At 28.7% G+C, this 14,213-nt stretch overlaps 1 protein-coding gene across 1 annotated transcript in view; it reads right to left on the minus strand.

The window, feature by feature from the left end:
* Positions 1 to 276: 276 nt before the first annotated feature.
* The window catches only part of LOC107455693 (midasin), a 248,404-nt gene continuing 234,467 nt past the window's right edge, over positions 277 to 14,213 (minus strand). Inside the window, exons 85-90 of the mRNA XM_043040480.2 lie at positions 12,965 to 13,144; positions 11,617 to 12,051; positions 8,616 to 8,971; positions 5,730 to 6,260; positions 3,870 to 3,914; positions 277 to 557 (exon numbers count right to left, since the gene is read on the minus strand). Coding sequence (XP_042896414.1) covers positions 423 to 557; positions 3,870 to 3,914; positions 5,730 to 6,260; positions 8,616 to 8,971; positions 11,617 to 12,051; positions 12,965 to 13,144 — 1,682 coding nt within the window. The 3' untranslated portion in view covers positions 277 to 422. The remainder of the gene's footprint in view (positions 558 to 3,869; positions 3,915 to 5,729; positions 6,261 to 8,615; positions 8,972 to 11,616; positions 12,052 to 12,964; positions 13,145 to 14,213) is intronic.

Here is a 14,213-nt window from a genome sequence, read left to right on the forward strand (position 1 = left end):
AATCCTACTCCCAAACTTGTATGGAAAGATCAATGAATGCTTTATTTCTTGAAAAAAAAAATTAAAAAAAAATGTTACTGCAATCAAATCTTTTTAGATCATGGAAACTTTTAGTTCTACAATCAGATCAACCTTTAACCATTCAATCAATTCAGAAAATAGTAATGCAATTTTAAGAAATGTAGCCTTCTGTTTCAAAAACACATTTCATTATAAAATCCAAATAACATTTTATAAGCAGATTTTGTATATGAGCAACTTCAAATAAATTAAATATTTCAAAGGCATTCTCAAAATGATTTATTAAACGAATAATTTACAAAATAGGAACACAACTTATGTAAATGAATAATAAAATCACATTAACCCACAAAAAATGAAATAAGCCATAATGATTGATTTAAAATAGCAGAAAAGAAAAATCAACGCTCTGCTGATGTTACAAGTTCAAACCATTGTCGTAGAGCTTCTCCCAGTACAACAGGTAATGATGCGATCTCTCTGAGAATGATATAAAATGGAAATGGGAAAGTCTCAATATAGGGTTTGAATTCCACCTAAAGAAAAAGAAAAACATTTTACATCAAAGTATTGCAAATATAAAAATATATATATATTGATTAGCTAGAGTTGATATCTAATTATCTGCAATTCTTACTGATATATATTTCGTAAGTAAAAATTGACATTTTGTTTACTTTTTAGATTAAAAATATTCTATGTTTAGTTTAGGAGATATGTTTACAAAATAAGATTTCGAATCTTAATATTCAGCATGATCATAATAAAAATAAAAAAAAGATTAGCCAATGTAATTTCATATCCACTATGATATTAAAAATTATTATTTTTTATTTATCTAATATAGAGATGGCATGGTCATCATGTTTCTTATTTGGTGTTGTTCTTTCCAAAGGCACACAGTTCAATAAGAACGAACAAAATTATCCAAAGTATTGCATTTTTGTTTCGCATATTATTTTTTTCCAAAATGTTAATGTATTACTTGCATATTTTTCTGCTGCTATTTTAATGTTGCTGAACTTTACTTGGCTGCCATGGAAAGTGAAAGTTCTTAAACGCTGTGGGGATGGTGTTATCAACAATGTCATTCTTCGTCTATGAAGTGGTATCCCAACATAGAAACGAGTTAACACGTCTTATATGATAGTGAATTGGAATTATATTTTTTGCAAAGGTAGAGGCACTACGGTACACTTCCACCAGAATTATACCTGTGATAGAATTCGATGAACGGATACCACTAGTTGATTCATTGCTGCTTTGTCAGAAATTGGGAGAGCTATATTAAGTTCACGGTCGAGGTCATGCTTGTGAATATGCTTCCAATTTTTTTGTTTTTCACTCTTTCAATTTTCTCTCCTTATTTAAAACGATAAAATTGATTCTATTTTTAACGTTTTTTTTCTTAATGAATAAATACAAGTCAATCAAAAAATAAGGAAAGAAAAAAAAACTAATTTTTGCTAGCAAAATAAAATAAACAAATTAGAAGTTCATAAGGAAGCTAAACAAGTTCAATTTAAATTAGTTTTTTTAAAATTGAAAAGAAACTTCCACTAATCAAGAGATGCATGTTCTAATTACATGAAATTCCTTTTATTTTCTTCTTCTTTGCTATTTTTTTCTCATGGTGCACATAAAGTCATTTTTGAGAAGAAAGTAAAGATAAAGGTAATTTAAATAAAAACAAAATTTGGCTTGCACAAAAATTTTATTAAAATTTTCTTATCAAGAATAATTTATAATAGTAATAATCATATTTATCAAAGTCGAAATAAAATAGTTGTTCTGCATTATTTGACTTTTAATGATGTAATTACATTAATTGCAGTTAATAAAACAAATAATTCAAACAGAGCCTCCAACAAAACTTGAATGCAGTTTATTATAATTAGCATAAAAAATTTAATATAAGAAGAATTAAATGAGCAAAACATATTTAATATATTTACTTAAACATACTTACATACTAACTGAAATAGACACTTATACACTACACACCAAACATACTTTTTTTTATTAGATCAAAAGCCATGATTCTATATAAACTATGTATACACCCCCCCACCCAATTAACTATTGAATCACATATTTTATTTGTATATGTTACCATACAACTTTTTGATAGCTTATGTTTATGAAATTTTTTCTTTCATTCATATTTATGAAATTCACTTATATTTTTACAAAACTTCTATAGTTGCTGGATATTTAAAAAAATAAACTATGCATTTATTAAATTTAAAAATGATTTTCGATTGGGCAAATGAATTTTTTTTAAATATGTTTAAAGGACATAAAAAATTAGACACGTGAATATAAAAAAATGTTTAAAAAAAAAAAGGTTTATGTTTTAAAGTAATATAAATAAAGAAATTTTGATTTTTTCTAGAATTTGAAACAAACAGTTCTCAAGTTGTGCGAACATCTAGATAATCCATGAATTCCAATAAATTAGATAAATATTAAAATTTAATAAATTGGCAGAGTATCAAGTATTCATAAAATAGTTTACTAAAGTATATCTAAACATAGTAATATAATTTCTTTTAAAAGTATATGTTTTATTATCAGCTTTATGAGCATTTCAATAAAGGCTTAATTTTGGAGTTGGTCATTAATTTTTTTATGGGAAAGAAAGACATAACTGACCAATATTTAAAGTAGTAGTTAAACTGAACTGATTTTTGTTTAACTAAAATTTATGATATAAAAAAACCATGCATAAGAAGGGATTTGATTTAAGAGGAAATAACCTTGACTGTGTTTTTTTTAAAACTTTTTATCATTATAATTATCCTTAATTTAATTATGTTTAAATGTAATGATTAAGAAATATTGAGGAAGCATTTGACAAATCAAAGACAAGTTTGTTATTTTTAATACATTCTAGATTTTCATTGACTCTTAATCAGAAATTTCTAATCTTTCGATATTGATGAGATGAAAAAAAAATCGCTAAATAATGCAGCAGGGAAGAGAAACAACTATTTTTATGTTTGAAATAAATGGCAAGAAGATAGAACAAAATGAAAGTTCAAATTTGCACACAAATCAAAAAAGTTAGTTGATTTTAAGAATAGCAACAAACACTTAAAAAGTACATAACCCTCTTCAATTCAACAAAAGTGGAAAATTTCAAAATATATTTGGGCAATATCTGCTGCTTTCTGTAACGCCTATAAAATAAATTTAAATTTGAGTTTTTTAACCTTTTGATTATGAAGTTTAACAGGTTAATTTGTGTAAAATTTTTTAAGCTGTTAAATTTTTTCATTTTTCTGCAGAATAATACTGTTGTGGGAAAGTAAATATTTATACCACATTTAATAGTAAATGTTTAATAAACATTAAGCTGTTGAATCATAGTTTAATCCTTACTATATTAACAAATTTAGGAATGAGCTTGGAATTTTTTAATTGATAGTGTTTCGACAAATGATTTTTAGTAAGTAAATTTCTTAACGATTTAAAATAATCATAAATTTAAAAAAAAGCTACATTTTAATCATCAGACTGTGTTATTTATGTTTTTTTTTTAACAAATCATATTATTAACCCCAAAACTTAAAATGCATTAAAAAAATTCAAATACATCAATAAAATATTAACATTATTTAAATAAAATAAACATCTTAACCAACTGACGTTTCTGCAAGTAAAAAGTTGTATGTTAACCTGCAGTCTTCTCTGTATAATAAAACCAGTTTTTCCATGTTAATAGAGGGAAATAGTGCATAGAAAAATTCCCCAATTTTGCCCATTTTCTAAAGTGCTTGTGGGTTAAATATATACTTATAGATAACCTATTAATAAAATAATTAAGAACATTTTCTGAGACTTACCCCGTCCTTTCCAAAACTAGTCGATTTGATGTCAAGTATGGAATCCTAAAATAAAATTGAATTTTTCAGCAATTCCTTCAAAAATACAATATTTAAATAAAGCTACACAAAAACACGAAACAAGGAGCAAACTGAGGCAAAGGAAAATTTTATTGGTAGTTTTGTTTTCGTTTTAGAAATAACTGCATTTTTCATTACTTGGTATAATTTTCAAAACTTTAAGTGTCTTTTTTTATTAATATAAAAATATTACATATTCTTTATAAGGCATGCATATTTTTTTAAATACAATTTGCTCCACTTTGTCTCTTATTTCTAAAGATGAACAAAAATAAGCACTTTTAAAAAACGTTATGCATCTTGTGCGAATAAATAACTGCTAAAAACTATCATAAAACGATGTGAAATTACGATATAATCGTCACAAAATGAACATGTCAGAAAGCGATTACTCATAATTTGTAACAACACAGAATTAAAAATATCGGAATCAGAAAAACCATGTTAAAGAAGTCGAAAAAATGATGAATAACTGCTGATAAACTATCAACTAAAGACGATAAGTTATGATGGCCGGGGTAATTGTGAGCCCAAGTCAAAAATTTCGGAAAATTTCTGGATTAAAAAAAAAGAAGTTTAAATTGAAAAAAATTTAAACAAGGTTTTTTCCTTTTTCTCAATATTTTTTAGTTTACTTAAAATATATTTAAAATTTTACACATACCTATGATGAGCTGGAGAAGTAATTGAAATTTATAAATATGTCTTTCTTTTTGAGTTTATGATTATAATAACTATTTACGGATAAAAAATGAATATTAATCTTGAATATAAGCTAATAAAGTATCTTTCTGGCTCTCTCCCTTACAAACAAATAAAATAAACTGTGTTTTTAAGTTCCACCTTCGAAAAATTTGATTTCTGGAAACTTTTGTGATCAAGGATTTTTTGAAACGTCTGAACCTTCGATCTCCGTATTTTTTCCGGAGCACAATCAGCCCTGTGATGGAATCATCACCAATCCAATGCTTTGAAAAAAGTGATGCCTCAAATTCGAAATTTACATGTCGTAACAACATATTAAGTACATTGGAATTATAGAATAAAAAATAGTAATTGCTAAAACTGAATGCTCTTTATCAATTAAGAAATTTTTGGAAAAATAATTTACATTTTCACAAAAAATGGGCTCTAAAAATCAAACCTGGATCGACCCCAGGGTATTATAGTATTGCTTTATAATTTCTAAGTGGGACAGAAATCCTCATGCTTACCGCGAGTTCTTAATAACAAGTTTAATTGAATTCCTATATCAAACATCTTGGTGATATTAAGAAAACTAACAATAAAAAAACATTAATGATAAGAGATTTAAAAAAAAACTCTATTTATCCCAATAAATTTCTTAATAAAAAGTAAAAATCAACAATTTGAAGTACACCCATCCTTCTATCTCTTACGGATTCCAGCAACCAAAAAACCTTTTGCAGATGAAAGTTTTCTAAATCACAAAACTATAGCACTTCAAATGGGTGAAACTGAAACTCTAGCATAGGAAATGTGTATTGCGAGAAATATGAGCAGAAAGATCGCATGTTTGGCACTCGCCAAATCCAACTCCCAGACTTATCTAGATTTTGGGTAAAAAATGTGAAATTTCTCGACTTTTTGGACATTTTCCAAATTTCCTGAGTTTTCCAGGTAGCGTAGCAAGCCTGTTAAAAGGCTGTGCTCCTCTACTATAATATACATCTGTAAATATAGATTATTTTAGAGTAGTGAATCCTCAAGTGTAACTCTAAGATATCTGAAAGAATAGATTTAAAGCTACTTAATATATAGGTAAATAAAAGTAGTTACCTTATTCAAAGGGCTATCAATGATCACAAACACCATAAAAATGTTATGATTCCTAGCTCTTCTTACTGCTTGACGTACTTCATTTTCACCTGCACTAAAAATGCCTCTCCCATCAGAGAGTATTACTAAGAGTTGAGCAGTTTCTTTGGGAATATCAGCGCCAGTATGCCTGGCTTGTAGCATTGCTGATGTCACCTGTTGTAGAAGTTGTGGTATGTTGGTTTTTTTCTGAGAAAAGGAAAACTTTTGGAATAATTTGGCACCTGTATCTGTGTCAAAAGTTTCATGGAATCCTAATAAAAGCTCCACTTTTTCACCAAAGCTCACAACGCCAAGCTCGCCAGCTTCTAAAAGGCTCAGGGACTGTCCAAGAGCAGACAATGTTTCAAATGTTAGTTGCTTTGAATGATTATCAGCCATACTAGACGAATCATCGACAGCTAACATGATTTGGTATTGTCTTTTGCTGGGTTTAGTTCTTCGCAACCATATTTTATCCTTTCTAAATTGACTAGCTATGTATGGAATGATCTAAAAAGAGAAGAAAAAGTTATAAGCATTTTGAAATAGGAATATCTCAGGAATAACACTCAAAAGCAATACGTTGTTATGGTACTAAATGTATTTGATTTTGAAAAATTATCATAATTTTGTAATTCATGTAAAAAATTGAATTAACAAAAAAAGCCATAATGATGAAGTTTATCAAAATTTTTATTATTTAGAAATTTGGATACACAAATATAAAAAAAAAAGAAAGGTGACCTAAGATGAATTATTTATGAGCTTAAATGAAAAAGGACACAAAAATGTGTTTTTATATCAATTTGAATTAAATTATTCTTCACTCTATTAATGTTGTTATTTGATTATCATGCAATTGAAAAAATTTACAATTTTCCGAATAATTTAATGAGATAAAATTTTTAACTCTATAATTAAAAACAACGTCGTAAAGTGATAAAGCTAGTCATTGTAAAATGAACAAAGTTGTTAAAAATTATATTTTCATACTAAAAAGTACAAATAGAAATTTAGTTCAATTACAACATAACATTTAATCTATAGCATACAATATTTTATAAGTATATATCTATATATAAACTTATTAGAATTAATGTAAAAAGAATTACATTATTAAAAAAATAAATTTTGGAAAGATGCTTGAGTAGCACTTTTAACATTATTCAAAGATTCTTTTGAACAGTCATAGCAATGTAATTCATTTATTAATTCTTGATTGCATGGGAATGTATAATATTTTAAGTCTCATAAAGAAATTTAGTTTAATTACAACAAAACATTTAATCTATAACATACAATATTTCATAAGCATATATCTATATATAAACTTATTTAAAGTAACTTATTAATGTAAAAATAATTACATCAATAAAGCAATGTAGCATAGCATCATGGTAATGTCTACCTTCTTTAGACCTAATTATTAACAATTTTTCTAATGTCTACTCATCAGACATGGATAAGTGGAACTGAGTCCAATTTTTTCTAACCATAGAAAACTCTTTTACAATTAGTATTGTTGTGGGGTATGGTCAAAATAGCGTTTAGAATTTTTGATATTCTTTTATACTTAGGATAACCCACAGCATCCTAAATATTAGACAAAGATGCAACTTGTTGGTCCATAAGATCAGATGAAGTGTTTAAGTGTCTGACTTGGGAGTTAAATTTATTCTCTAGTTTATCTAAAGTTTCATATTCAGGTTTTTTATTTTCTCTTGATAATAGAACAAGGAAACTTTTTAATTAAGTATCTTGTATTAACAAACGATTTTGAAGAGATTTTGGCCAAATCTACTACTTCAGCATGTCATCATTCAAAACAAATTTCTTGACAATGTAATCACATAGAGCTACGAAAAACTCCATAATTTTTATATAAAATTGTTTTGTTACTTCAGTTGCCCATGATTCTAATATATTTGATGTGGGATTGCTTATACATAGATCACATCTCTTTTTGGACAGTAGGACCCCGAAACGGGACTTTAATCAACTCAAATTTTTTTAAACAATTAACATCAATAAAGTAAAGGAATATGATTTTCAATAGATTGCAAACAGGAAGTCACGTGATAATGTGAACATTCTCGCAGAAGAAGCTGAATTCCTTCCCTCATTAGTAGATGAGAGGACAAGATGAGAGCCTGGTTGACAGGGCACTAGGCTCAGGTCCCAGATGTTGTGGGTTCGATACAATACAGCCGAAGACTCCCCGTGTAGTAAATGGTGATTGATGCACGTTAAATCTGTCGAGTCACAAAGTCCTTCAAGTTCCCAAAACAAAGCATACCTCTGGAGGTACTGATCCAGAAGTTTCCTTGTCTTCTGGGTTGGTTCAAAATTACAAGGATAAGGAGCCGAACATTAGTAGTCGTAAACTTAAAATTGGGTCGGCTGTTCAACGACGGTTATAAAATAATATAAAATAAAATCCATTACGTCACACTTTGAAGGAAGGATCACAGGAAATAGGCCCCCCAAGGCTGTCATAAGACAAATAGCAACTTGTGATTTGAAGAAAACACACGCTATCGGGCAGGTGGGTAAAAATGCGAAAAATCTTATCTTCTGCTAGTAAAAACAGAAAAAATAGCTAAAATAAGTAAAAATATGGAAAAGTTCTGCAAAATGTAGAAGGGTTGGCAGTTATGCTTTAATCTTCCTGAATGGATGATTTTAAATTTTTAGTTTCCTACATTTTGAAAAGTGAATGTTAGAAGATGTGCAACAATGATCATAGATTATATGTATTCAAACCAGCTTTTCTTATACTTAGGCCTAATAAAATATTTCTATCAAAAACATAATGAAAATCAGCATAAAAAAAAATATATATATATAAACTAAAATTTTACTCACTTTACGCATGTTCAAACGCTTCCCAGTCCTATAATCTCCTTTTAGCTTTGACATTTTAGTGGGTTCAAGAACGAGCCTTAGTTGCTCACACAACTCTTGAGATAAATTGCACACAATTTCTTCATATTTTCGCCACTGATTTATTGCATTTCTGTCGTTATTTTCAATGCTAGAACTTGCAAATAAATCTAAGTCCTTTTCTAATATAGATCGCTTCTCTAAAATGTGTTTCTGAGATAAGGATGACCACAACTCATATTGTGTATAAATACTGGATTCTAAACCGCGAGGCACACCAAGAGTCTGTACAACGTCTCCTTCTAGAGTATCCATTTGCTCATCTTCATACGCATCACCTATAATATTGTATAAAAATAATATCAATTTAATTTCAAGTTCACAATCAAACAGTAGAAGATCTATGCAACACAACTTTCAGGGGTGATAGTGAGTCCAAAATCATAAATCTTGAAAATTTCTTGAGTAAAATCATTAATATTTTCAAAACACGAAAAATTCTAAATAAGTTATATGCAGCATAATTTAAATGAATAATTATGTATAAGTTTACTTTTATCTCTAATCACATTTATTATTCTATCAAAAAAATATTTACAAATGAAAGAGGACTCAAGTATAAATTAAAGTTCTAATATTTTTAAATGAAATGTACAAGAATTTTTATACATAAATGTGATCGAGGATTTTTTTAAAACTTCTGAACCTTGGATTTCAGCAAACTTCCAAATCGCGGTTAGCGAAAAAATCCAGATTTTTTCTGGAGCACAATTGTCTCTACAACTTTATAAACCACAATTGTCCAAAAACCATTGTAACTTTGCAGGTGCAAACAATGAAAATCATATTGAAGTAATTCCTGAAACTTAGCAAAAACCACTAACTGCTCAAAGGCTGTGAGAAAATTATTTGCTAGAGATTACTATTTCCAATGCAAATCAAAATTGATAATTTTGATATTAATTCTAATGTTTTTGATAATTAAATTTTTTTTATTCCTGTAAACAATAAATACTAAAGTGCATGTTTTTGTGCTTTAAAATTATGTTTAATAGGAAAGGTTAATGTTTTGTGAAATGATCTATGCAGCGTAAAATTCTATTTACAAAAACCCTCGTTAATCAAGGTTAGCATTATAAAAGACATCTACTGTATTTTAAAGCCCTGATAGACAACCAGAGTAGCTACATTAATAAAAATTGTGAATGGAACATAATTTGGTGTAAAAACACCACAAACGGACTCCCTCCCCCCTAAAAATCAGACCAAAAGCAATACTAATCGGCTTGCCTACACACAGTCTATGAAGAAGAATAAGCAGTGATTACAAACATTAGTTTCTTCTTTGATTGAAGGAACCCTTATAGTTAAGTTTTTTAAAGAGGGTGAAATGCTAAATTGATTGAAACACAGATATTGCAGTTTTTCACATGAACATGTCAGGTTTATTTGGTAGCTTTCTCCCTGCTGTTCTCATTATTCTAAAATGATTACTTAAAGAACATTTTTTTTTTATCTTTATACTATAGAAAATGTAATTTAAATTTTAAAATACTTTACATTGAACAAACTATGATGGTTTAAAGTTTGATATAAAAGAAAGGAAACTTTTCTTTTAAAGTTATCACATATTAAATTTGTTTCAAATTCTAGTTTACTGATAGGTTAAATTCCACATTACTTGGTAAAATAATAACATTAAAAATAAAAAAAAAATATGTTAAATGTTTTGAAAAAAATTTCAAAATCTAAAATTAACTTTTTTATATACATCAAATAAGTAATAATTAAATGTTTAGAATAATAAAAGGAAATTGATTATAAAAATGATTATAAGTATTCAGATATCCCACTAGACTTTGGAAACTATGGGCCCTAGGACTAGCAAATTTCTGGGTACCTTTTTATTTAAAGCAGGTCTCTATTTAAAATATGAATAATCTACCTTTTTAATCATTCATTAATATGCATATTCATAATTATTCTATCTACTAATAGACAAAACTAAATGTTTATATTTTAAGAATCAAGGCCGATTTAATACCAACAAAAAGCAAAAGCAGCAATATAATTTTACATTCACAAATTATTCTAATTTCCTTTCCCAGCTATAAATAAAAAAAAGAATATATCTTTTAATTATGCATTCAAAGTTACATTATAATTTTGCCAAAATAATATTCTGGTGTGCTATTTTTTCACACTAAAAGATTACCCATCAATAGAGACAAAGCAACTTATTCTTCGTTTCCACTCAATGATTTTTACGCATTACAGTGTATCTGATGTCTGCATTACTGATATTTTAAAAAAAAAATGTGTACTGGTGCGTAGCCAAATCTTTCAACAAAAAATAAGCACCTTTTAAGTAATTTTTAAGCACTCAAAAAATATTTTTATGCACTATACACATTAACAAAATAATTTCCAAAGACTTTACCTGATCATGATAAAATAACTACAGTTTCTGGCAAGAACTTTTTTCTCAATTATATTAGCTACCATAAAAAGATTGAGATATTTTTCGGTTAATTTTCAGAGGGTGGAAAATGAAACCTGAAATTGAGAATATCTTGCAAAATGCAGCAGAGTTGCACATGAGAGTGCTCGAATCTCACCAAACTCAGCTTAGTAGATGCACATGCGGACTCACAAGTATTTAATCAAACATGTAAAATAATTGGCGCTTTCATACGCTCTGGACCGACGGTATGCCAAAATGGATTGTGGTTGAATAAATTGCAAAAACGCTGAATAGAACACTGTGAAAAGCCCGCTTTTGTATAATACGCGGCGAAAATCGACATGGGAAAGGAAAAAAATCTCATTTTCACAAAGGTAGAATCAAGCATTTTTAAAAAACACCCACTGAGAAAAAGCACCTTTAAGGGCTTTTAAAAAACGAAAATAAGCACCTTTAAGCACTTTTTAAAAACGCTATGCATCACAATAGTACAATGTCAATATAATCAATAATACCCACCTCGTTCTCCAGGTTGTTGTTGCTGTTGACTGCGTTTAAAAGACTCTCCTTTAGGCTTGACAGGCACCTCTTCATCATCACTACTTGATAGCTCAATTACTTCTTGTTCACTCTCAGACTCATCATCATATTCTACATTCACTGCTTTTATGGCAGCTTGTTCTTTGGTAGCCAAATCCACTGCTTGTGTTGTGCCTTCATCCTCTTCTTTTGAGATGTGCTCATAAGCACCAGCTTCGTCACTTTCTTCGCCTTGATCACCCTCAGATATCTGTTGGCTCTGTTTATCGACAATAGGACGACGTTTGATATTTTCTTCTTCAGCATTTTCATCCACAGTTCTATCATCTGAAGACTTAGGTTTTTGTTTGGGTTGGAGGTCATCACCACCTTTCTGCTTAATACTTGATGACTTCTTACCTTCATGAGAAGCACCTATTTGAAACAAATAATGCATACATTTAGAGAATGATAGTGATAATAATATCTAGTTTAAAGTTAATATAACTTAATATTTTATGAAACAAATAAATTAGTCTTCTTCCTAATCCCCAAAATTAGCAGGCTAAACAATGTCCATGAAATTCATGACCTAGAGGAAGTCCGCCACCAAAAGTAGGTTATCTAGAATGTCCCTCTTGTCCAGTCCAGGATATGTTGGGGAGAAGCCTGCATCTTGTGGCACCTGGGGTAGTTTGGGAAGATTTTAACACTACCCCTTACCCTCGAAAGAAAGAGACTTAAGGTGGCCGCTGGTAAGCGCCGTCTGGTCCTTGCGGTTGCACCGACTGTTGAGTGCACCTCCTGGACGGGTGCTCTGGTATCAGTGATGTTTGGGGGGTACGAGCCAGGAAACATTGTCTTCTTTTTCTATGCCAGTTCCATGAAGATGAGTGAATTTGAACTCAAATAAATTAGTAAATTTTTGAATTAGTTTAAAAGAAAAAAGCTTCTTGTTGTATTAGATAGTAATTGCATAATGTGAAATTTATGGCAAGGTAAGCAGAACTACAAAAATTAAGATTAAAAGAATTTTTGTGACATTCAAATACAAAATCAGAAATGACTTATGACAATATTTTTTCATGAGTACAACAAATAAAAAAATATAAAATTTTTGACTCTAAAATGATGCACAGTAATTAATGTTCATCTTGATTTATCTGATTTTAAAAGTGATTTGTAACAAATAATCATTGCAATACCAGAGACCATTTCTTAAAACTTTGCCCATTTGCGAAACACCCAGAAGATTAATGTGATTTTAAGGAAAATTCTAATATATTCATATAAGGAAAGATATAATTTCTATTTAATATGATTTAATAATAGAAGTGCATTTTCAAACCTTGTTCAGCAGCATTTTTAGATTCAGCATCACCTTCTTGATGCTGCTCATCAGTTTGCTTGGATCCACTTTCCCAGTCCATTTCACTTGTTTGTACAGGGTCAGCAGAATTCTTATTCTGATCAAGGGATGGCTGAATTTCAGTTTCTGCTGTAGGTGGGTATGAGGGAAGTCTAGCATCTGTTTAGAAACATAAAATTTTTTTACTGCATAAATTTACAGTCTACACACATATACATGAGTGATTGTGAGTCCAATTAAAAATCCGAAAAATTTCTTGAGTAAAATCATTAGAGGCATAATGTCTTTATAAATTTAAATCATTGATATTTTCAAATCATTGAATTCTAAATAAATTATATACAGCATAATTTAAATGAATAATAATTATGTATAAGTTTATTTCTATCTTTAATTACATTTATTATTCTACCAGAAAAAATATTTACAAATGAAAGAGTATAAATTCTAGTTCTAATATTTTTAAATAAAATATACATAAATGTGATCGATTTTGACAACTTCTGGACCTACGATTTCCGGAAACTTCCGGGGCACAGTTAGGGAAAAATCCGGACTTTTTCCGGAGCTCAATTACCTTTTCATTTATATTTCTTTTAAGTGGCAACATAAACTGTAAAACTTTTCTATCTATTGGCAACAGTGTAGCTATTATTCATTTTGTTATGTTTAAAAAATTAGTTATACATTATGTAATGTGGTTAATATATTGTTTACAATTAACTTTAACTCGAAAGTCCATAAGTTACACAAGATTATTTTGAAAGATGTATAAGGTGGCCACCAATAACAGCTAGTACATAAATATTAGTATAGCAGAAATTGGCTTTATAAAGTTTCAGTTTAGTTGTTTAATTTTTTAAACAGCTAAAAAATATCAGATAGTGAAATAATATGGTAAGCATCGTTTAAACCAATTGTACTAAAATTGTTTCATGACATTACATAAGTATAGAATCAAATGCTACAGTTATAAATCTTAATGGAAGAGAGTGAGTTTAGAAACATCAATTTTAAAAATATGATAATTTAATTAAACACATTTTCCATTAAACACAGTCTTACTTAGCAACTTGCCACAAAGTTCAGGTAAATATTTATCAGAAATACTATAATTATTGATTAAATTCCCGCTAAAATTTGGATAGGATGAATAAATGGTAAGAAGGGTGAAGAGCCAAAAAAGAAAAATGTTAAAAGTTAATAATTATTTTTAGTTAACAAAATT

Source organism: Parasteatoda tepidariorum, chromosome 9, assembly GCF_043381705.1.
Source record: "Parasteatoda tepidariorum isolate YZ-2023 chromosome 9, CAS_Ptep_4.0, whole genome shotgun sequence".
In the NCBI taxonomy this organism is placed as follows: Eukaryota; Metazoa; Arthropoda; class Arachnida; order Araneae; family Theridiidae; genus Parasteatoda; species Parasteatoda tepidariorum.